Here is a 21960-nt window from a genome sequence, read left to right on the forward strand (position 1 = left end):
ACTTGTCAAAAACACAGGTTGCATTCTGATTCAGCCAGGTGCTATACCTTATAATCAAGGAAATTTGGGAAATGGTCTCATAGAGGTTTACCTCTGAGGCCTTAGGCTAATAGTGCTACATTAAATCCCCTCTACTAGTTTGTTCTCGGTTCTTTAATTGCTCCTTTTTTCTAAGATCAATTATTGGTTCTACTAATCACACCCCTGCCCCTCCTCCAGTTCCCTGAATAAAATACCCGCACCTGTTACTCATTTCTTGGGTGAACCTGCCTGAAGTAAACCCTTCGGATCTTTAGAGACTGTCCCTTACACAAGAACAAGTCTTGAGCCTAAGCCCATACCAGAAACTTTTATTTAGACAACAGTAATACCTTGTAACACAGTTTGGCATCATTAGGAAGATCTTATTAAAAATTAAAGCCTAGACCGCAAATATGTTTTCAGTGTGGGTGAACTCTGTAGGACCCATGGAGCCCTCTGCTTACCTAATAATGAAAATACGTGACTTCTGTGTAACATTGTTTACTGTGTGGGAGTTTGGGTGATACATGTGGAAAATGAGTTTATTACTGTAAAAAAATTTTGCAGCTTTTAATGAAATATAATTTTAATACTTTTTAAAAGGAGTCATTTTTTGGAGTTATATTTTCAGGAGGTTCATATTTCACTGTCACACTGAGCCAGTACCTTAGAGCACTTCAGCTTCTGACGAGTTTCCAGCTTTCATGAAAAACATGCCACTTTATTTTTCTTTGAATTACATTTAAAAAAAAATTTTATTGTTATTCAATTACAGTTGTATGCCTTTTCTCCCCTTCCCTCCCCCCCACCCCAGCTGAACCCACCTCCCTCCCCCACCCCTGAATTACATTTTTAATGAAGGTTTTTAGGATATGAGGAATAACCACTTGCACAAAATAAAGCTTTTTTTAAGATTGTTTTTTATATTTTTCTTGCTATTGCTACTTTTTGCAACATTTAGGTTATTATGTAACACTTTTAAAAGGAGAGTAAATAAAATATAACAATGTAATCTTCATTAATCTTGAATATCTAGTATTTGGATCACATTAATAGAAGCAGTATCTTACTATTCTTTATTCTTAAACAATTCACCCATGATTCTAGATGTCATACGTGATAGTCCATTTAGTACTGTTTTATAAAGGAAGCCCTATCCAGTGCTCTCTAAATGTTTGATTTTTTTTCTCAGTTCTTTCTAATCTCTTTATTTCGTAGGTTTTATCTTTTTCTCATTACATCAAATTGCTCTCCCAGAGACCCCATTTAAAACACAAAGGGATTGTCTGTATTTCTGTGGGAAAATAACTGTTTCCTTTCCAATTTTTAAAGGGATTTCTTTTTTGCATTTGAGTTTGATAGCATGGTCAGAACTCATCATTACAGTTTGCTCTGGACGGCCATGGGACTGAGGTTAATAAGTATGCATTTCCTCACCTCGCCATGTACTTTCTGCGATTCGGATGTATCCATCGGAGATCTGCTTCCAGGTTTACACTGTGCAGTGATCTTCCCGAAAGTTTTATTTCTCACAGTTCACAGTAATTACCCTATAGCAATTACACAAATTAGAAGCTTGTGGGCCTTATTTTAAATAGCCAAATATTTGTTCCATCCATTATAAATCCTAAAACAAATGTTAAGAAAGTTGTCAAAATATAGTTCCAGCAGCATTACTTAAAAAGTTGTATAGAGGCACAGAAGGTGAGATGCTTTTTAAATGTTATTCTTATCTGATAATAGGAAGCTAGTAAAAGGGTTTTTTTACATTTAACAACCAGTACTATTTTGCCACCTGTTTGCAAATAAGCACATTTTATATCCCAGCTTTGACGAACACACATGCACGAACGACAGGTTAAAACGCTTCGTTTCATTCCGCTGCCAGAAGGTGGATGGTCAAAAATCAGCAGTTGATTATACCTCAATGAAGCTGAAATTTTTAAAAAATCAAAAGTTGGGAAGGAAAGCCCTCCGTAGTTGTACAAATCCACTGAAATTCTTTTATGAAATGAGGGAGGGCATAAATAAATATTTCTTTATATGACTGGGAGAATGAATCTTCTGTACAGATGAACTGTCCTTGGAAGACGTGTGGCCGTGAAGGGAGAGTTTGACCATTCCAAATATTGGTCCTCATTTACTTAAAAAGGTTTGGGTACAAAAGTAAATGACTTTGCTTCCATTCATTTTTCACGTTGGTTGTATTTGCTGTTACATACGTGACCGTGAGAACAGTCAGAATTATTCTTAACCTTACTTAAAATCATATTCTAAAACCCCAGCCATTCTAATGAAAGCCGTTGTTTCTCTTCTCAATGATTTACAGATGAAGCCGGCCTGTATAAAAGCCCTTACTCGTATATTTAAAATATCCGATCAAGATAACGATGGCACGCTCAACGATGCTGAACTCAACTTCTTTCAGGTAGCCCTCCTCTTTTCCCGACGTTTACATATCTTGGTGTTTTTTTCTTTTATTTTTGGCTGAGAAAAGCTATAAGAATTTATTAGCTTAAACATTGATATGTTGATAAACTTGAGATTTTTTTTAATGTAAAACTATCTTTCACATCAAGCTATTTCTAAGTCTTTGCCTAGGGTACAAAACTGTCTTGTGCATAGGAACTGAGGAGACTCTTCGGTAGCTTTACTTCCTGGTGCACAATGGATATGTTAAGGATGACTTGAAGTCTGAACTCCGAATTGTTTTTCTTTCTGGATTTTGTGTACCATCGCTTCACAAAGAGCCCTGTGTTTTAGAAGTGTGATGGGCAGAGTAGGGACAGTGTCTTTCCTTCCAAGTAGGATGTATTTTTACATAAATAAGACAAGACAGAGACCATCGTAATTTCGAATTTGTGTCTTTTGGTTGCAACTCGTTGATTTACTATTACTTTGTAGATTAATATTTTTATATATTGTGGTTTTAATGCCGATTTTACAACTATTTATTTATGTATGAATTTCTTTATTTTTGCTAGAGAATTTGTTTCAATACTCCCCTGGCTCCTCAGGCTCTGGAAGATGTCAAGAACGTAGTCAGAAAGCACATCAGTGACGGTGTGGCTGAGAGCGGGTTGACACTGAAAGGTGGGTGCGTGGCGATTTTCCCTTGCGAACTTCGTAGTTTCACATTTTGGCATGAGGCGAAGGTCTTTATAGCCTTACTTAGACTGTAAGGAAATGTTAGTATTTACTCATACGCCTAAAATCCAACTTGGAGATGTAGGAGTTGGAAGAGACAGGCTGTTTGGTGGGGACCCTCGTCCTTACTGTCAGCATAAACTAGAGGAAGGGAATTGGTGAGATCTCAGGAATTCAGAGGTTCATCAGAGGAAAAGAGATTTCTGGTACAAAAAATTTATCTTAAAGGTTTTTCAGCTCATAAGTGTCCTTTAAGTAGAAATTTTTAGGGAAGACATTTTGTATATCAGTAAAATTTACCTACCAAGTACAAAATGTTCCCTGTAGAATGTGTGATAGAATCACAATAAAATAAATGAAAACCAGAATATTGTATTATAAAACACAAAGATCTGTAAAACAATTTCCTTTGTTTTTATCGTGTAACTTTGTGAATGTCAGTACATTCCTAGGGATATGTTTTTGGCTCTTCCATCCGGTGTCTTCTCTTGCTGGCCTGGTTGTTACATTAAATGATTCTGAAATCAGCTCTGTTTATATTGAAACACTTGTGATTTTGTTTTGATTTGACCTTCAATATGCAAAACTTGTATGTTTATGAATGTAGCCCTTGCCATTATGTGTTACATGCTTTTCTCCCATGGATTCTGTACCCTTTCTCACATCAACTGTATTTACTAATTCATTTTATTTCAGGTTTTCTATTTTTACACACCCTTTTTATCCAGAGAGGGAGACACGAGACTACTTGGACTGTGCTGCGACGATTTGGTTATGATGATGATCTGGATTTGACACCTGAGTATTTATTCCCCTTGTATGTACCTTTGGCTTGCTAATTGATTTCACCTGCCGAGTATTTTAAAGTTTTATTTAGCACATAGGAAGGCATTAGAGTACTCAGGAATAATTTAGATTTATAGAGAGGTTTATAACAAGGTCTCTCCACCTCAGCTTTATTGACGTTTTGGTCTGGATAGTTCTTTGCTGTAGAGTCAGCCCCGTGCATTATAGGATGTCTGGCACATTCTTAGATGCCAGTAACAGCTCCTCCCCGCTTTGTGACAACAATAAGTGTCCAGCATCTCTAGAAATTCCCAAATGTCCCCTCAGGAGTGAAATCATGCCCGCTGAGTTAGAGCATGGCTCAAACTTCTTCTTTTCTCATGGAGAATAAAAGTATTTTTTAAAATTCATTTATAATTTTGAAATCAAGGAATTTTACAATGTTTTTTTAAATCAAGAGAGGAGAAGTATTGGTATATTGGTTAGCTTTTTTTCTTCATTAGTCTTTCTGCTCCCTAAGGTTTATAGCCTGTTCTTTGTTTTGTTTTGTTTTGTTTTAAGATTTTATTTGTTTATTTTTAGACAGAGGGGAAGGGAGGGAGAAAGAGAGGGAGAGAAATATCACTGTGTGGTTGCCTCTCATGTGCCCTCTACTGGGGACCTATCCTGCAACCCAGGCATGTGCCCTGACTGAGAATTGAACCAGTGACCCTTCGGTTCACAGGCTGGCACTCAATCCACTGAGCCACACTAGCCAGGGCTATAGCCTGTTCTTAGCTCAAGATAAAATAACTATTTTTCCTTAATAATCTGTCTATTTGTGATAATTTTCCTTTAGATAATGCTATTTTAAGTTCTGTTTGTTTAAAAGTGGACCCACAGTTGCCGCAAAACAGGAGACTCCTGTAACAGGGAAGCGCCTGCCCAGTATCTGGCCTTTGAGACTTCAGCATAGCACCTCTAGCCGTGTAGGCATTCAGAAAGGCTTTGTTGTGTTTTTCTTCCCCCATCACTGAGGAAGCAAACTTCTTTCTCGTTGGATGTCTGGTCCATTGATCAGTTCTAAGTTGAAACCTCTCTTGTCAAAGTTATGAAATCTTGGTTTAGGTAATTTTCCAGATTTTTCAATAAATCTTTATTAAATGAATGATTGGATTCGTTCCAGGGCCTTTTTGAAGTTTCCTTTTCTGTGCCATTTATGTGGGTAGATAAATTCTACAAGGAGTTGCTTATTGCTTTAAGTATGGCAGTGAGGAAACACTATTTCTTACGGCTTTGCGGCTTACACTCCTTATCTCTTTCAATTTCTTTATGTTCTCTGCCTTGAATTTTCTGCAGAATAGCCTCTTAGAGCCACCACTTGAAGCTTTCTAGCTTTCTTATTACAGTTTCTACCTCTGTCTGTCCTTCACACTGCTGCTAGATTAAAAAGGTATATAAATACAGATTGGGCCATGGCACTTCCCCTGAAGACAGGATAAAGCCCAAGCTTCTTAACATGGTATACAAGGTCATTCATGATCTGCTCATGCTCACTCCCTGCCTTCATTCTAGAAGTAAATACCGAACTATTTATAGTCCACCAATCATGTTGTTTTCTACTCAAGGCTTTTACCCTTGGTATTTCCACTCTCTCCCTCCCACTTCCCTCAAACTAATGCCTCTTACCTTTCAAGTCTCAGTTCAGGTGACAGTGTCTCTCAGCAGTGCTGACACCTTTCCGCCCCCAGGCTGGAGACGTTCTGGTTACTGGGGGCTGCCCAAGCATTCTTAGCTGACCCAAACTCAGGCTGTGCTCTAATTCTGTTGAGGTAGCGAGGTTATCTGTTTGTGGTTCATCTCGCACTGGAATGTGGTTTTTGAGAGGCAGGAAGCCTGTCTTGTTTTTGCGTCCCTAGTACTTAGCTCAGGGCATTTGACAAATGTTTGCTGAACTAAATTTAGGGTGGGCCAAAAAGGTCAAATCAGGCAGAAATACGTCTTTTTACATCATTTTCAGTTCTTTACAGTGGTGGCATAATTATGACTTACAACTTGTTTTTATATAGGAGGAGCAAACCCATTATGGTTTGATCAGAATTATTTGTAGAATTTTTATTTTAACTTGCCCTTCATCAATTTAAGAAAACCTTACATGTCACCTGGGGATGAGCGTTGCTCTGGCCCTCGAGGATTGCTGTGCCCCTCTCGTGGCTCTGCCTGGGAGAAATCCGAATGGCTCCAGCAGGGACATTTTGTAAATGGCGTTATCCCACAGAAAGACTTGCCGCGGTTTTATGTTCATTTCTTAAATTAAATTTTAATATTTGATTAATGATTTGTTTTACTCTTAAATTTTTTCATCAACAGGCTAAAAATACCTCCTGATTGCACAACTGAATTAAATCATCACGCATATTTGTTTCTCCAAAGTACCTTTGACAAGCATGATTTGGTAAGCTTGTAGCCGCAGTTTTCCTTGATAAAATATTTTTCCGTGAGCATTTAATAACTGTGTTCCCCTAGCTGTGGGGTATTCATGTCACAGAGCCCAAAATTGTGTATACTCTCTTAAGTTAAACTAGCAAAAATGCTTCCTTTTATTTATTTACTTTTACTTTCTCAAGATGAAAAAGTCTGGTTTCTATAGACTCTTCCATAAGTTTTCTTATATACATGTAAGACATTTTCTTGTTAAAATGTAAAATTTCCTGTCATGTGTTAGTTTTTAGAAGAATAACTTTACTAGACTAGGGGGCTTCTGAGTTTGGGAATTATTTTCTTAGATATCTAAACATTATGTGCGCTTCCTTGTGTGTCTGCAGGATAGAGACTGTGCTTTGTCACCCGATGAGCTTAAAGATTTGTTTAAAGTTTTCCCTTACATACCTTGGGGGCCAGATGTGAATAACACAGTTTGTACCAATGAAAAAGGCTGGATAACCTACCAGGGGTTTCTGTCCCAGTGGACGTGAGTATAGAGCTCATCTGTTTCCTCTCAAGTTACCACTAGTTTAAAAATACGGTGCGTTACATGAATCATTTATAAGTTTTTCCGATCTTACAAAGTACTTCAGTTATAATAAGCAGGATTTATGGTGCTGCTATTTCTAAGATGAACTTTAGGTGTTCTAGCAATTTATCAGGAAGGGATCTGTTTGTTTTTGGATGATGTACAGGGAAACAGTTATGAGTCTCACATCAAAAATGAGCTAAATTGTAATACTTTTTTGATTAAGGGAATTGGAAACATCATTGCTACTGCACAGTGGTTACACCTTCAGAATATGGGGAGAGCATATTTTACGTGACACTGAAGACTAACTTAAGGGGGTTTTGTTGTTTGTTTTTACTGTACTGTTAGTGCGGGTTTGTCTACAGTCTGGGTATAGCGTAGTTTCCATTGTGTCCGGGGGTGCTAAGAAAATCCTCCCGTTGTGTATGATGCCGTAATTACGTTAGTCTTGGTGAGACTAACTTTTCGAACACCAGAATCTATTCTTTTTCAAATCATAAAAAGAACTAACTGATTTCACGTACCTTTCTGTTATTTTTGCTCCTTTCAGAAACCTTTTCAGATTTAATTATCATTAAGTTCTCAACTAGCCATTAGTTGCAGTGTACTGTGTTTGGGTTGGCCAAGAAGTCTGTAAGGTTTTTTTCTGTAAATACAAGACATATTTTTCATTTCCACCAATAACCTTATTGATGTGGATATTTTGAGTATGTTGGCTATCTCCCATGTGGTATAACGTTGATTGTTCTCAGTTAGTGTCTCAGTTTGATCGTTATCAATTTCAAGCAGTCTACCCAACCATGGATCATTGTGCAGTGAGAAATCTCCAGCATGAAATTTTGCAAACCACTTTTGACACATTTGATCAGTCACAGCACCTTCTCCATACACTGCACAAAACTTTTGGTTTGCATTTTTACCTTTCTTGAAATAATAAAGCATAATATATTGAAATTGCTTATTTTCTTTCATCTTTAATATTAAAATGCCTACACAGAAATTCACCAATTTGATCATTTTTTTGAAAATGCACACTGATATGACAGCTGTTACAAATACAATCTAACACAATTGTTTTGAATGAAGTTAAAGACAACTATGAATGCTAGTGGGGCCATCTTATGGAAAAAACCTAGAAAACTTTTTGGCCAACCCTACCTTGGGAAGCAGATTATATAAAAAATCCCAGCTCTAGATTTTACCGGCAGCTCACTGCTCATGTACATGGCCTTGCTCTCTCTGGGCAGGTGGAGCAGATACAGGAATCCTTCCACATCTTGGATTCTCCTCCCTTCTCGGTCCTAAGAAGAGCATCATAGGAAAAATCGTGGTTGGGTGAATGGGAAATTAAAGCAGTCTGATAAAACTTCTCTGGGTCTGGTGGTGAAATTATTTGAGCTGTTGGAATTTTTTTTTTCTATAAATGCTCATTGAGGAACTTCTCACTTTTTAAACTCTTCTGTTTCCTAGGCTCACCACCTATTTAGATGTACAGCGGTGCCTGGAGTACTTGGGCTACTTAGGCTATTCAATACTGACTGAGCAAGAGTCTCAAGCTTCAGCCATTACAAGTGAGCATCCAAATACTAATTAGTAAAAAAATGAGAAATATTTTTAAGATTGTACTTCTAGATGTAAAAGAGTGAAAATAAACATATCTTTGCTTGTTGTCCATGTCTACACTCTTCCTTGTTTTCCTTGTGATTAGGTCATTTCTTTCAAGTTGAGATGCTTGATTTTATTGTTTATCAAAAAAGAAAGAGTAGGGGTTTTACTTCAAGTTTACCCCTGAGGTTACTCCTTTGGCCATGGGCATTCAAAGTATGGTTTGTCCTGTTTTAATTTTCTTTGGACATTAAAAACAATGCCAATAACACATGCTCCTGATATTGAACTGATAGTGCATATCTCAGCTTCGTACCATTTTCCCCATTAATCAGTTTTTCACGAATGTTGTAATTCTTGCCAATCGTCCTCCACTTAAAAGAAAACCCATGGGTATGGAAATAACACACTAGGGAACTAATATCTGAAGAGTTTCTTATATCCTAATTGGTGAGGGGGAAATGCTGTATCTTACAGGAAGCGTCAGCATAAGAAGACAACCAATCTTAAATTGACGGAGCAAGTACCATTTACCACTTGCCCAATTAGACATTATTTAATTCAGCATCAAAGAGTAAGGAACTAAATGCTAGCCATCTCGAGGTTTTTCTATGCAACAAAATACTGTGGACATCTTTCTGTATCACTAATTATACTTTTATATATCTTTAATACTAAATAATGCATCATACGGATGCTTAGTTACAGTTGAATCTTGTAAGCTACAGCTTAAGGGCTTTTTATCTCAGGGAGAGATCCCCATTGCTCTGCTGACAAAGCATCGTTTTCTGGCCTGCCTCTTTTACAGATTTACATTTGAAAGGCCAGTGAACCCCAGAGCGCATATCCCTCTGCCATTTACAGATCTGAGAGCGTGCAGATTTGAGAGAGCATCTTGGAGTTTATAACTCGTTATGATACAAACTCAAAGATGCTCTTTTGAGTAACAAACTCAAAGATACACACATACACAAATATAAGGCTGACTATATTTATTAGAATTTGAATTCATTCTTAGGATATCATTTTCCTTATGAAAGTGTACTAATTTTATGATTAAATAAATTTCCTGTGGTTACTAGACGTTCACTTTATAGCCAGCTTTCAGAAATGCATCTTTTCCAGTAAGTGAGGCCTTTCTGTATTATACTTAGTACTTTTTTTAAGTATATTTTATTGATTATGTTATTACAGTTGTCCCATTTTTTTCCTCCTCTTTATCCCTCTCTGCCCAGCACCCCCATTCCCTCTAGCATTCCACCCCCCTTCGTTCATGTCCGTGGGTAACACATACAAGATCTTTAGCTTCTCCATTTCCTAGACTATGCTTAACCTACTCTTGTCTATTCTGTACCTACCATTTATGGTTCTTATTCCCTGTACCTTTTACCCCATCTTCCCCCCTCCCTCCCCACTGATAACCCTCCATGTGATCTCTATTTCTGTGTTTCTGTTCCTGTTCTAGCTGTTTGCTTAGTTTGTTGGGTTTTTTTTTTTTTTTTACATTCAGTAGTTGATAGTTGAGTTTGTTGTCATTTACTGTTCATAGTTTTAATCATCTTCTTTTTCTTAGATAAGTCCCTTTAACATTTCATATAATAAGGGCGCGGTGATGATGAACTCCTTTAATTTGACCTTGTCTGGGAAGCACTTTATCTGCCCTTCCATTCTAAATGATAACTTTGCTGGATACAATAATCTTGGATGTAGGTCCTTGCCTTTCATGTCTTTGAATACTTCTTTCTAGCCCCTTCTTGACTGTAAGGTTTCTTTTGAGAAATCAGTTGATGTCTTATGGGAACTCCTTTGTAGATAACTGTCTCCTTTTCTCTTGCTGCTTTTAAGATTCTCTCATCTTTAATCCTGGGTGACAATTCTGATGTGTCTTGGTGTGTTCCTCCTTGGGTCCAATGTCTTTGGGAATCTCTGGGCTTCCTGGAAGTCTATTTCCTTCGCCAGATTGGGGAAGTTCCCCTTCATTATTTGTTCAAATAAGTTTTCAATTTCTTGCTCTTCTTCTTCTCCTTCTGGCGCCCCTATGATTCAGATGTTGGAATGTGTAAAAGTTGTCCCAGTGGTTCCTAAGCCTCGCCTTATTTGATTGAATGTTTATTTCTTCCTTTTGTTGGAAATAGTTGATTTGAGTCCTGGTTTCCTTCCCTTCACTATTGGTTCCCTGTATATTTTTCTTGATTTCGCTTTGTCTAGCCTTTGCTTCTTCCTTTATTTTGCAGCTGTACTCAATCATTTCTCTGAGCATCCTGATAACCAGTATTTTGAACTCTGCATGTGATAGGTTGGCTGTCTCCTTGTGGCTTAGTTCTTTTTCTGGAGTTTTGATCTGTTCCTTCATTTGAGCCATATTTCTTTGTGTTGGCGCACCTGTTACGTTTTAAGGGGTGGAGCCTTAGGTGTTCTCCAGGGTGGGGCAACCCAGTTCACTGCATCGTGGCGCTATGTGGGGGGCAGTGCTCAGAGAGGAAACGGTGCCACTTGGTTGACTCTCATCATGCTTTCAGTCACTTCCCCTACTACTCACATGCAGATTGTGCCCTTTTGGTGCTGATTGCTGGATGGGTGGGTTTGTGTACGTTCTAGGACCCTGTGGGTCTCTCCAACTGACTCCCCTGTGAAACTGGCAGTATCTCCTACAGCCACAACCCCCACAGGTTTTTACAGCCAGAGGTTCTAAGGCCTTATCTTGCCTGTGCCGGAACCCTGGGTTGCGCAGTCTGTCTTGCTCCCCAGTTGTTCTCAGAATGTAGGACCACCCAGTCCACCAGAGGGGCCTCGCCCACCCGGTCTGCCAGCTGCTGCCTTGCTGTGCGTCCTCTCCACCTCCGCTTCTGGTCTCCGCCCCTCCTACCAGCCTAGATGAATGTTTCTTCTTGAACTCCTTGGTTGTCAGATTTTCACACAGATTTTCTGGCAGTTCTGGTTATTTTTTGTTTTTAAATTGGTTGTCATCCTACTTTTGGTTGTGCAAGGAAGCGAAGCATATCTACCTACACCTCCATTTAGTACTTTATTCCACACACATCTTGACTTTTGTACAGTATGTTTGTTTGTTTATTGATAAAAGTGATAAGTAGTGATACCCTATTATGCAGAAGGTAAAATGGAGGCTCAGTGAGTCTTAGTGGTACATAATTAGGTTCTTCTTTTTTCTTTTTAGTAACAAGAGATAAAAAGATAGACCTTCAGAAAAAGCAGACCCAAAGAAATGTGTTCAGATGTAATGTGATTGGGATGAAAAACTGTGGAAAAAGTGGAGTTCTTCAGGCTCTTCTTGGAAGAAACTTGATGGTAAGAATTCTCAGAAGCTTTTATACTCACAAGTTTACATACTTTTTATAGCCATTAACCTTACTAGCTGATCACTGGAATTCAGTGACCTGTGTATATTATTAGTACAGTCTAAAGAGTAACAATAATCCTACTGAATTGGCTTTATCTTTGTTTTGTTTTGTTTTGCTCTTTTTTATTCAATTTTGGGGGGTGACATTGTTTAATAAAATTATATGGCTTTCCAGTGCACATTTCTGTCATACATCATCTGTGTGTTGTATTACGTGTTCACCATCCTGTCCTTGTTTTTTTGGTGATGTTAGCTATCATTTGCCCTTTTTTTCAGCCAGTGTTTAGGTGAGGATTGAATGCGTACGCGTGTGAAAGCCCTGACAGTGTTTGGCAGGAAGTAAATGTACAGTAAATATTTTGAATTGAACTCTGAAGTCCAATTCTGACTGCTGCTTCGAGTAAGGAGACTGACGTATTTCTAGATGAGTCTCATATCAGATGAAATTACAGTGTAATGAGAAGTGCCAGCAGGTGGCTCTGGAATACAATTTCAATAATAGAGTTTGCTTCCTTTTCAGCTACTGCTTTCAGTCTGTGCTGAACAAATGCATCTTTTGTCTTAGACCTTAAGAACTAAGAAACATAAAGTCAATATTCCCTTTGTACTCATAAATAATACATAGTGTAAGGAAGAATGCCCTCTTATTTATGACAGACCCACAGGTATACATATTGATGACAGCTAGTTCCTGTAATATCTCACTGTAAATAGTGAAAATTTTGGTTGTTTTCAGAGGCAGAAGAAAATTCGTGATGATCATAAATCCTACTATGCGATTAACACTGTTTATGTGTATGGACAAGAGAAATATTTGTTGGTAAGAAATTCTCTGGAATATAAAGATTATTAATTATTTGGTATATTTTAAAAGCCTCTTTGAAAACTAATTAGGTTTAATTTAATGGCTGTACATGGAACTTTTGTGTGATTTTTTTTTTTCACTGAAATTACTTTTAATTCCCTTGATATGTTTGGTGATGACATGGGTATAGCTATAAGTAAAAAATGCATCTATTTGTGTGCTTAATTGTATGTTATACTACAATAAGAAAGTAAAAAAAGAACTTGCTCCTTTTTCTTGTACTTTTTAAAAATTATCCTCTACTCTTAATTAGAAATTAATATGAAAAACTTAGTGCAAGTGCTTGGTAATTTATGTATGATCTGAATCAAATTTTATCTATTTAGCAGGGAAGGAATACAGTTAACAAATGTGTGAGCCTAAAAAAAATGAATGAAAGAAGGGTGTAACTGAAAGGAGACTAGGAAGTGGAGTAGGAAGAGAGCTTATGTTGACCAGTCACAGTGCATTTTGAACCCTAGTCCACCCCTGATTAGCTCTGTTACCTCAAGCAAGTGGCTTACTTCCTCTGCGCCTGAGTTTCTTACTAAGTTAGCTAATATGAGAAGCTCCTAACAGGTGGTAGGTACTAGAAAAAGTTCATTCCCTCTCTTTTTCTTTTTGGAAATAATTCTGCCAGACAGATGATCAGTTGAATTTTATACATATTTTACTCTTTATGATAAAAGTTTTGTCAGTTTCTTATTAAACCTAGTTTATCCCTATTCTCTTCCTACTAGTTCTACCTATTGTGTACTCAGTAAATATTGCTGACTGTTAGCTTTCCTGTTTTTATTCTCACATTATTCTTTGTAAATTGGTATCTCTCATGTCTGAATATGCACGCTATATACTGTTCTGTTTGGGACATGTTGACTCACTTCTGACACTACACTTCCCCTTTCTTCTCCTCTACAGAGAGGCACTACCTTATATAACTCAGCACTGGATTTCATCTTGTTGGATAGTTATCATATCATAGATGACATATTTCTTAGGAAGTTTCATAGTTAATATTGAAAAAGTGCAGGCAGTAAAGTAGAACAGGAAGACCACAGTGCAAAGAGTTCTGTGCTTTGTGTTTTGGATTGGTGGGAAGAAGAAAAGGTGATGTAGAAAGAAAATAGGCTTGGAATCATATCTGTGTTCAATTTTTTGTCTAGTGATTTGTCAGATGTGCTATCTCAGGCAGCTGATTTAATCTTGTTAGTCTGTCTTTCTACCTATAGAATGTAGAGAATGCAGGTAAAAGGCCTGCTAGCATGCTTCAGGCACTCAGTAAACCCCAGCTTCTGTAGACCTTAATCTCCTTTTTAATTCACAAAATCAGAACGTACTTGTTTATCTGCACTTCCCACTTCTAAAATTGGCCTGAAAATTTATGCATAACTAGTATTTTTTTAATTAGGAACAAGTTAAACAAGTAATTAAACATCATGACTTTAATTATACATTGATATTATGATATTTGTTTCTCATTATCTTTTTCTTTTTCAAAGATGCATGATATTTCAGAATCGGAATTTCTAACGGAGGCTGAGATCATTTGTGATGTTGTGTGCTTGGTATATGATGTCAGTAACCCCAAATCCTTTGAATACTGTGCCAGGATTTTTAAGGTTTGTTTCTCTTTTGGTCCTGTAACTTTAACTTTGTATGGAGTTTAATGGAATTGTAATGTGGTGTTTTCTAACCAAGAAAATCATTCATGGAGCTTTTTGAAAACACATATATCTGTGTCCTGTTTCTAGAGGTTCTAGTTTTATTCTGAGGTGGTAAGGTGCTAGACATGTGTGTTTTTAAAAACATTTTCTCCATACGTGATTCTGATGCTCGTTCCTGGTTAAGAAGCTCTGTATTAATGGAAGGACTTCATGGCTGTTAGCAATAATTATGGATTATATATTACCACTTATATCAAGCATACTTATAGAGCAAGGAGAAAAACCAGAGGCTTGAGAAGTTATTAGTCACTTTCGGATAATCAATAAGAATTAATCAGAGTAAAAAACTATATGTTCTGCTTAACAGTAACCCACAACCTTCGGACCAACTAAAGTAAAACACTATGTATTCAAAGGAATTTATTCTAGCATTGTTTTTAGTAGCAAAAAACTGGAAGTAATTCACATGTCTAAGAATAGAAGGATGCTTTACCAAATTAAGATAAAATAATCCACCCTGGCCAGGTAGTTCAGTTGGTTATAGTGTTGTCTTGATACACCAAGGTTATGGGCTTGATCTCAGTCAGGGCACGTACAAGAAGCAACCAATGTATGCATAAATAAGTGAACAAATTGTTGTTTTTCTCTACGTCCCTCTCCTCCTCTCTCCCTCTCCTTCCTCCCTCTTTCTAAAATCAATCAAGAAATTTAAAAAAAAACGATAAAATAATCCAGCAGACTATTAAACAGCTGTTAAAAATAATGGTTTTGAATTCTGAAAACATGGTACATTCAGAATTATGTATTTTTAAATGTTTGTATGCAGCATGACTGCGACTATATAAACATAGTATATAAATGCTTGTGCTTATCAACTAAAGGTAATACAAAAATAGTATGTTTTGACCTGGCTGGTGTGGCTCAGTGGATTGAGTGCTGGCCTGTGAACCAAAAGATCACTGGTTCAATTACCAGTCAGGGCACATGTCTGGGTTGCGGGCCAGGTCCCCAGTAGGGGGCGCACAAGAGGCAACCACACACTGATGTTTCTCTCCCTTTCTTCCTCCCTCTCTAGAAATAAATAAATAAAATCTTTTTTTAAAAAAAGAAAGTAGTATGTTTTAGGGTGGAGGAATTGAGGTGCTTTTTTTTTAGGTGGGTTTCTTTTTATTTCAAAATATTGTATCTTTAAAAAAAATTTTTTTTTAATTTTATTGAATCTGAAGAGCATTATAGGTTTATATTGTTACCGGCATTAGAAAAGTGGCCCCAGTCTTTTGAGACTGACCTGGACCACTGCCAAGCTTTGCCTCTTAGTTCACTTACTCTTTGAAACTGTTGATGCTTTGCTTATCCAGAGAAAAGTTTTGGTACACATTTAATTAAACTGAGTAATTTTTGAACTCGTCGTCAGATGTTGATTTCATTTTTTATTCCATAGCAACACTTTATGGACAGCAGAATACCTTGCTTAATCATAGCTGCAAAGTCAGACCTGCATGAAGTTAAACAAGAATATAGTATTTCACCTACTGATTTCTGCAGGAAACACAAAATGCCTCCACCACAAGCCTTCACTTGCAATACTGCTGACGCACCCAGTAAAGATATCTTTGTTAAATTGACAACAATGGCCATGTACCCGTAAGTACTTGCTCCGTCATCGTTTTCACGTCGCATGGTTCATAACAACATCGCATGCCATTAGTCATGGGGGTGGGATCTTTCTTTGTCACGGAGAAGTTGTTCAGCAACAGAAAGAGACTTTGTAATGAGAAGGTACAAATTCGAGTAAATGCAAGCTTGGTTTGGGTGCCATAATATTATATACACAGAGTATATTTTTGAGCAGGCTGTGACTGTGTTAATAGGATAGTACAATAATACTCAGCCCCTCACCCAGCATTTAAAAAAACCAGTCTTGCTGCAATAAAATGGGGTTGGCACATGTTGCTTTATGCTTATAAGGCATTTATTTCCATGTGAGAAAACATTCATTTTTATATTTTTATGTTGATTAATTGACCTTAAGTGTGTGAAGGATTCTAAAATCTTTTATGAATTTAAATTATGGGTATGTTTGAGTTCAGGATGTAATGTCTATTTTAAGTGCTCTAAAAGGTAGTTGGAATTGGAATTTCTCTATGTCAATGTTTTACATTGTGTCGTGCCGCAAGTTTTGTGTACATTTATTGTATATCTCTACATGCATATGCACAAGCACAGAACTCTGGTCATCTTCGTAGTCAACTAACTGCCTTAACACTGCATGGCTGTTAATGGCCTTCTCAAGTACTACGTATAGATTCTGTTTTGTAGCCAGTTTTTCGGGCAGTGCGTTTCTCAGGACTTTATAGCTCATTCTATTTCTGATTATGCTATTCTCTACGTTATTTTTCTTATGGGAACTACAGTATGAAATAGAGTAATCATACATTGCTATAAACTGAGGTTTCTCAGAAAGTTGTTAATTTGCTACAGATTTTTCAAGTCAAAGTTAACTTTACTGCTGTTTCATTGACTAATTACTACTTTTTTTTTAATGCAGTAAACCTTTGAAATTCTATTTGTGTTGGAAGACAGGCCGTTTCTATTACTATGAGATAAGCACAACCTTCTGTATTATGTGTTTTACCTTTGCTTTAAAACTCTCACATGTGTTACCTGCAGAGAAGGGGTCATTACGGAGACAGACTCTCCTGAGACATGGGCAACACTGGTAGAATAGAGAATTCGAGAAAAATCTGGGTCTTTCTAAAAACCGCTTTGTAAGTTACGTTTTCCTTATGGCTTCTGTGGGATTTTGTTGACATTTTCTTATAGATGAGCAAATCTCCTTTCTTGGCCATAATTGACATTTAGTAATTAGCCAGAAACGCACTGCTTGGTCAGGCTTACTGCCTAACTATATTATGGTGGGTTTTTTTAGTGTATAAATAGTGTATAAATGCACTATTTTAATCTTGTAAATAACTGCAACTGTGTTTTTAGATCTGCATCTTTAAAACATTTTACTGCAATTTGTGTGTGTGTGTGTGTGTGTGTATATATGATAAATGTACATACTTGGGTACTTGTCTATATGGTTAATCCCAAACTCCTTCTCATGAAGCATCTCCCTGTTGCTAAGCATACTTTGCATCCCTCCTTTTGGTGGGTGGAGCCTGTGTATGTTGAAGAGTCAGATTCAATTTATAAAATAACAAGTGGATTCCAGTATGACAGCTGGCAGTGACTTAGTAGCAGTGATCTGTTCATCATCACAAGTCAGGTTTTGAAAAGGAATGTCTTGAGTCTATAAGAGTTTTTTTAATAAATTAATTCTTGTTTTTTTTTATGTTGGGAACTAGGCATTATTGGGATGCTGTTAATCTCCACAACCATGCCACCATGCACTGTGGTCTCATCAGATCTTACAAGCTAAGCCAGTCAGAATGGGCCAGTCCTTTGACTGAGAAGCCTCTAAAAAATGTTCAGGTGTTAAGCAAGTGATGGCATTGATTCATCAGGTGGCGCTCTTCTGAGGGGGTTCTGCACCAGTGCCTCTTCAGGGGTGGTATGATGGCTCTGTACGTCTGAGGGGCTCTGACCACGGGGCAGTCATTGGAGACCCCCTGCTTCGGTTGTTAGGGCGGAGGTGAAGTGGGCTGCCCCACGTGCCTGTGCCAACTAGTGCAACTCCACTCAACCAGAAAGGAGTCAGAAAGCTTCCCCAAATTTCATACCTACAACCAATTGGGCCCATGGTTGATTTTTACATTCTCACCCAGGGTTTCGTGCTATCGTACTTAGCTACTGTATTTTAGTAGCAGATGAAATTAACCCTGTATTTTGTTCAAGACGAAGCCCTTTGATTTCCTTTGGGAACCAGGGTGCTTGATAATTTAAAGACAGTGTTGTTCATATCTCATCAGGGTTGAATATACCCATCCTTTGACTTTTTTTGTGTATTCGTCACTCTTCTCCTTCCTGGTTTTCAGGCATGTGTGTATGCTGAGGGAGGAGGTGGAGGGGATGGTTATTTAAATGTTAGCAAACTGTCCATTTGGTGGGTGGTGTGGCTTACTCACTTGTTCTTTTTATTAATTTAGATGAGGGTGCCATCTATTGCTGTGCATATCTATTCCACTGTAACTCTTGGAATAATAATTCCAGCCCCCCTTGTCTTTAGCTTTCCTGTAGGGAGGGAGGAGGGAGCTATGGATGTTGACTATGTTTTTGTGTATGTGGAATTCTGCACAACTTTAGCATGCCCCACACTATCCCTTTCCTTAGTGTTGCTTATGCCTAAACCTTTTTTTTTAAGTTGGCACACCCTGCCTTGTGCCGTATTTGTAAGTAAGAACTCAACTCCTGTCCTTCTGTGTGTTTTCGCAGCCATGCCCGGTTACGCTGTATGTGCACCTGCAACAGGTGTACATTTTGCATCTGTCAGAACTTCCTCAACTCAGACTTGCTGCAATCTGTAAAGAACAAAATCTTCACTGCAGTTCTTAACAGGTTCTTAACTTTATTTACTGGGTACCAGGCATTCTGTTAAAATACAAGAGAAAACAGTGGATAACGATTTGTTACATAGATACTCACTACAAAGACAACGAGCTCACTGATGCCCAGCTACCTTCCATTAGAATTTTCACTGTGGTGACAATGTCCCGAATTGGAATCATTCTTAATAATGTCTTTGAATTAATAGATATATTTAGGGGACTGTAAGAGTTTAGGTGATCCTTTTTCATGAAGGGAGGTAGTGTATCTTTTGTATTAGAGGGTAATGTGTATAAGATTAAAATCTTTAGGCTCAGAGTTGTAGAAATAGATTAGGACATTCGTAGTAAGGAAAAGACACGTTGATCCCAAATGTTATACTGTATTTAGTTTACACTCAAGTGATACCACTTATTACAACCATACTAATGTGAACAGTGTCTTGGGTTTGAAAAAATTATCCATTATAAGGACCTGGAATATTTACTTGAAAGAGCATTGTTTCTGGAAATGAGGATAATAACCAACTTTAAGGATTCAAAGGAAATGGAAAAGAAAAAAGATCTGTAATACTAGTTTTTGAGGTCTTTATAATTGAGTCCAAAATATGACATATGCCTAGAAAGTAATATGCTTTGATAAAAGAAAGGAAAAAAATAGGATATATACATTCCCTCAAAGCAATGAACTTGGGAGGTTATATTCTTATTTTGGTAATGCTACCTTAATTCAAATTTATATTTTGGGGGCATTTAAGAGCCTGTGTAATATTAATTTTATATCTAATGTCAGATTTTTTGTGTATCTAAGGATGGATTAGGATTTTGAAATCATTCCAATGTCATCGTCATCTGGGCTTGATTAATATGGTAGGCGTGGCTGTGACACAGCAAGGCCGTGTCTTATGTGAGCCAACAATTGACTTTGAGCGCTTGAGGTTTCGAGCACTAGCAGCTCTGGAATAAGAATGCAGCCAGCTCAGGTGACTGCTTTGAAGGGATTACTGCACCCATGTGGTGGCAAAGTTCTGCCTCTGTCCTTTGAATGGCGTCTCATAAAGCGGTAATACAGATTCTCCCACGACGACTGAAAAACTGCAGGCTAGTTCAAACCAAACAATGTGCAGGAGCTCTGATTTGGAAATGGTAGAGTTGGGTGAGGTTCCAGAATTCTTCTGGCCTAGCTTTCTATTAGAATGCCTTCCTGAGAGAGTGCTGTTTATCTGCCGATGGCTTTCCTCACTGGAGAGGGGTTTTGCTTCTGCTTTTTTTTTTTTTTTTTTTACTAAAATGATTTCCCTATAACTTTCTTTCCTTTAGTTTTAGTTCTGCCCTTTAGAACAACATACGACTATTCTACTCCCTCTTCAACATAGCAATCCTTCAGACATTTGAAGACGGCCATCATGCCTCCCCTAATTTTCTCTTCTCCAGGTAGAACATCCCCATTTCTTTCAGCCTTTTCTTAAATTAGATGGTTTAGTGACTTCATCACTCCTGGTTGTCCTCATCTCAAAGTCCCTTAGGGTTTTTAAAAAATATATTTTGTTTATTTATTTTTAGAGAGAGGGGAAGGGAGGGAGAAAGAGAGGGAGAGAAGCATCGATGTTTGAGAGCAACACCAATCAGCTGCCTTTTGCAGTCCCCCCAGCCAGGGACCTGCCATGCAGCCGAGGCATGTGCCCTAACTGGGAATCAAACCAGTGATCTTCCAGTTTGCAGGCCGGTCAGTGCTCAATCCAGTGAGCCACACCAGCCAGGGCAAAGCCCCTTAGGTTTTTAAGAGTGCCTCTTAAAAGGTGCCACTGCGAACGGAGATCCGGGCTCCAGGTGTGAGGCAGCTAGGACAGGCCTGCCTACTGCATGATTTAACTCTGTAGCAGTCCCAGCTCACTGTGGGTGCACATTCATCTTGGGGTTCATTGAAACCAGATGTTTTTCAATTGAAGTGCTTTTAAGACAGTGTCCCCCTCCTCTCTAAATGTATATTTGCCATTTTTAGTTGACTCTTTGAATCTAATTGCAGATACGTATGTATCTCTATTAAATGTCATATTCTTTTTGATCCATTTGTTCTAATTCAGTCATTTCAAACATTATTTTTGTCATTTGTCCCATTATATATCTCTCTCAGCATTGTGTTACTTGCAAATTTGGTAGATATGTCTTTTTTATGTTTCCAGTAGTTGACTGAAAAATATTGTTGAATTCCCAGATGTTGGAGAGAGAGAGAGAGAGAGAGAGCGAGCTAAAGCAAACCTTATAGCACTCCACTAGCGAACTCTTCCCAGTGATACAGGTTCACAGTTCTTGGGGAAAGATTATTCTGTCACTTCAAAATATTTTATTATCCAGTCCATATTCTATCTTCTGAAAGATTTCATGGAGGGCTTTAAAAAAAAAATCATTGTATAATTTCTACCACATTCCTTCTATCTACCAGCAAAGTAATTTTTTCTAAATAGGAAGCAACTCTTTGGAGTCTTACTCTTGGTGAGCCCACCTTGGCACCTAGTCATTGCTGATCACAAACCATCTATTTTATTTATTCCAGAAACTCTTGATTATCCGGAATTGCAGGTTGATTTATTGTCAGCATCTTAATGACAGTTTTATTCTTAGATCGGTTTAATCAGCTTCCGAGTGAAGTAGGCTGGGTGTGCATTACTGGATGAGCTTGCTCACAGGACATTACTCTGTACAGTGATCCCTGAGGGGAAATCAGTGCATTCTGTCGTATCTATTTATAAACTAGAAATAACTTAATGGTCATGTTGAGATACACCACTGACATCTGGTAGTCAGGCATGGAAGGAATGAAAAAGATGAGGAAGGAAACCAGTGTGCCTTTCAAAGAACTTCCTGATCCCTGTAGCATCCCTGTAGTAATTTATCATAGAAGCCCAGTAGAAATTTGAAGTTGTATACCGGAGTTTCTTCTCGTTTACAAAAGGACGTAGGTAAGGTTGGTGGGGGTGGAGGCCCAAATTAATGCCTACAGGATCTGGATGGATAATGCGAATGAGTGAAGGTGGCCAAGTTCACAAAATAAG

General features: G+C 37.9%; 1 protein-coding gene across 6 annotated transcripts in view; it reads left to right on the forward strand.

The window, feature by feature from the left end:
- Window positions 1-21960, forward strand: part of RHOT1 (ras homolog family member T1) — a 58957-nt gene that overhangs the window by 27367 nt on the left and 9630 nt on the right. For 4 of the 6 annotated variants that reach the window (XM_045198908.3, XM_045198907.3, XM_024564654.4 and 1 more), the window contains exons 9-19: window positions 2351-2449; window positions 3006-3114; window positions 3865-3985; window positions 6304-6388; window positions 6759-6904; window positions 8420-8520; window positions 11730-11860; window positions 12649-12732; window positions 14256-14375; window positions 15862-16064; window positions 18798-18920. In XM_045198908.3, coding sequence (XP_045054843.1) covers window positions 2351-2449; window positions 3006-3114; window positions 3865-3985; window positions 6304-6388; window positions 6759-6904; window positions 8420-8520; window positions 11730-11860; window positions 12649-12732; window positions 14256-14375; window positions 15862-16064; window positions 18798-18920 — 1322 coding nt within the window. Of the gene's footprint in view, window positions 1-2350; window positions 2450-3005; window positions 3115-3864; window positions 3986-6303; window positions 6389-6758; window positions 6905-8419; window positions 8521-11729; window positions 11861-12648; window positions 12733-14255; window positions 14376-15861; window positions 16065-18797; window positions 18921-20227; window positions 20262-21960 lie in introns of those variants that run through there. The other 2 variants (XM_053910504.2, XM_024564655.4) reach the window with 2 other exon arrangements.

The sequence above is a fragment of the Desmodus rotundus genome, chromosome 9, assembly GCF_022682495.2.
Source record: "Desmodus rotundus isolate HL8 chromosome 9, HLdesRot8A.1, whole genome shotgun sequence".
Lineage (NCBI taxonomy): Eukaryota > Metazoa > Chordata > Mammalia > Chiroptera > Phyllostomidae > Desmodus > Desmodus rotundus.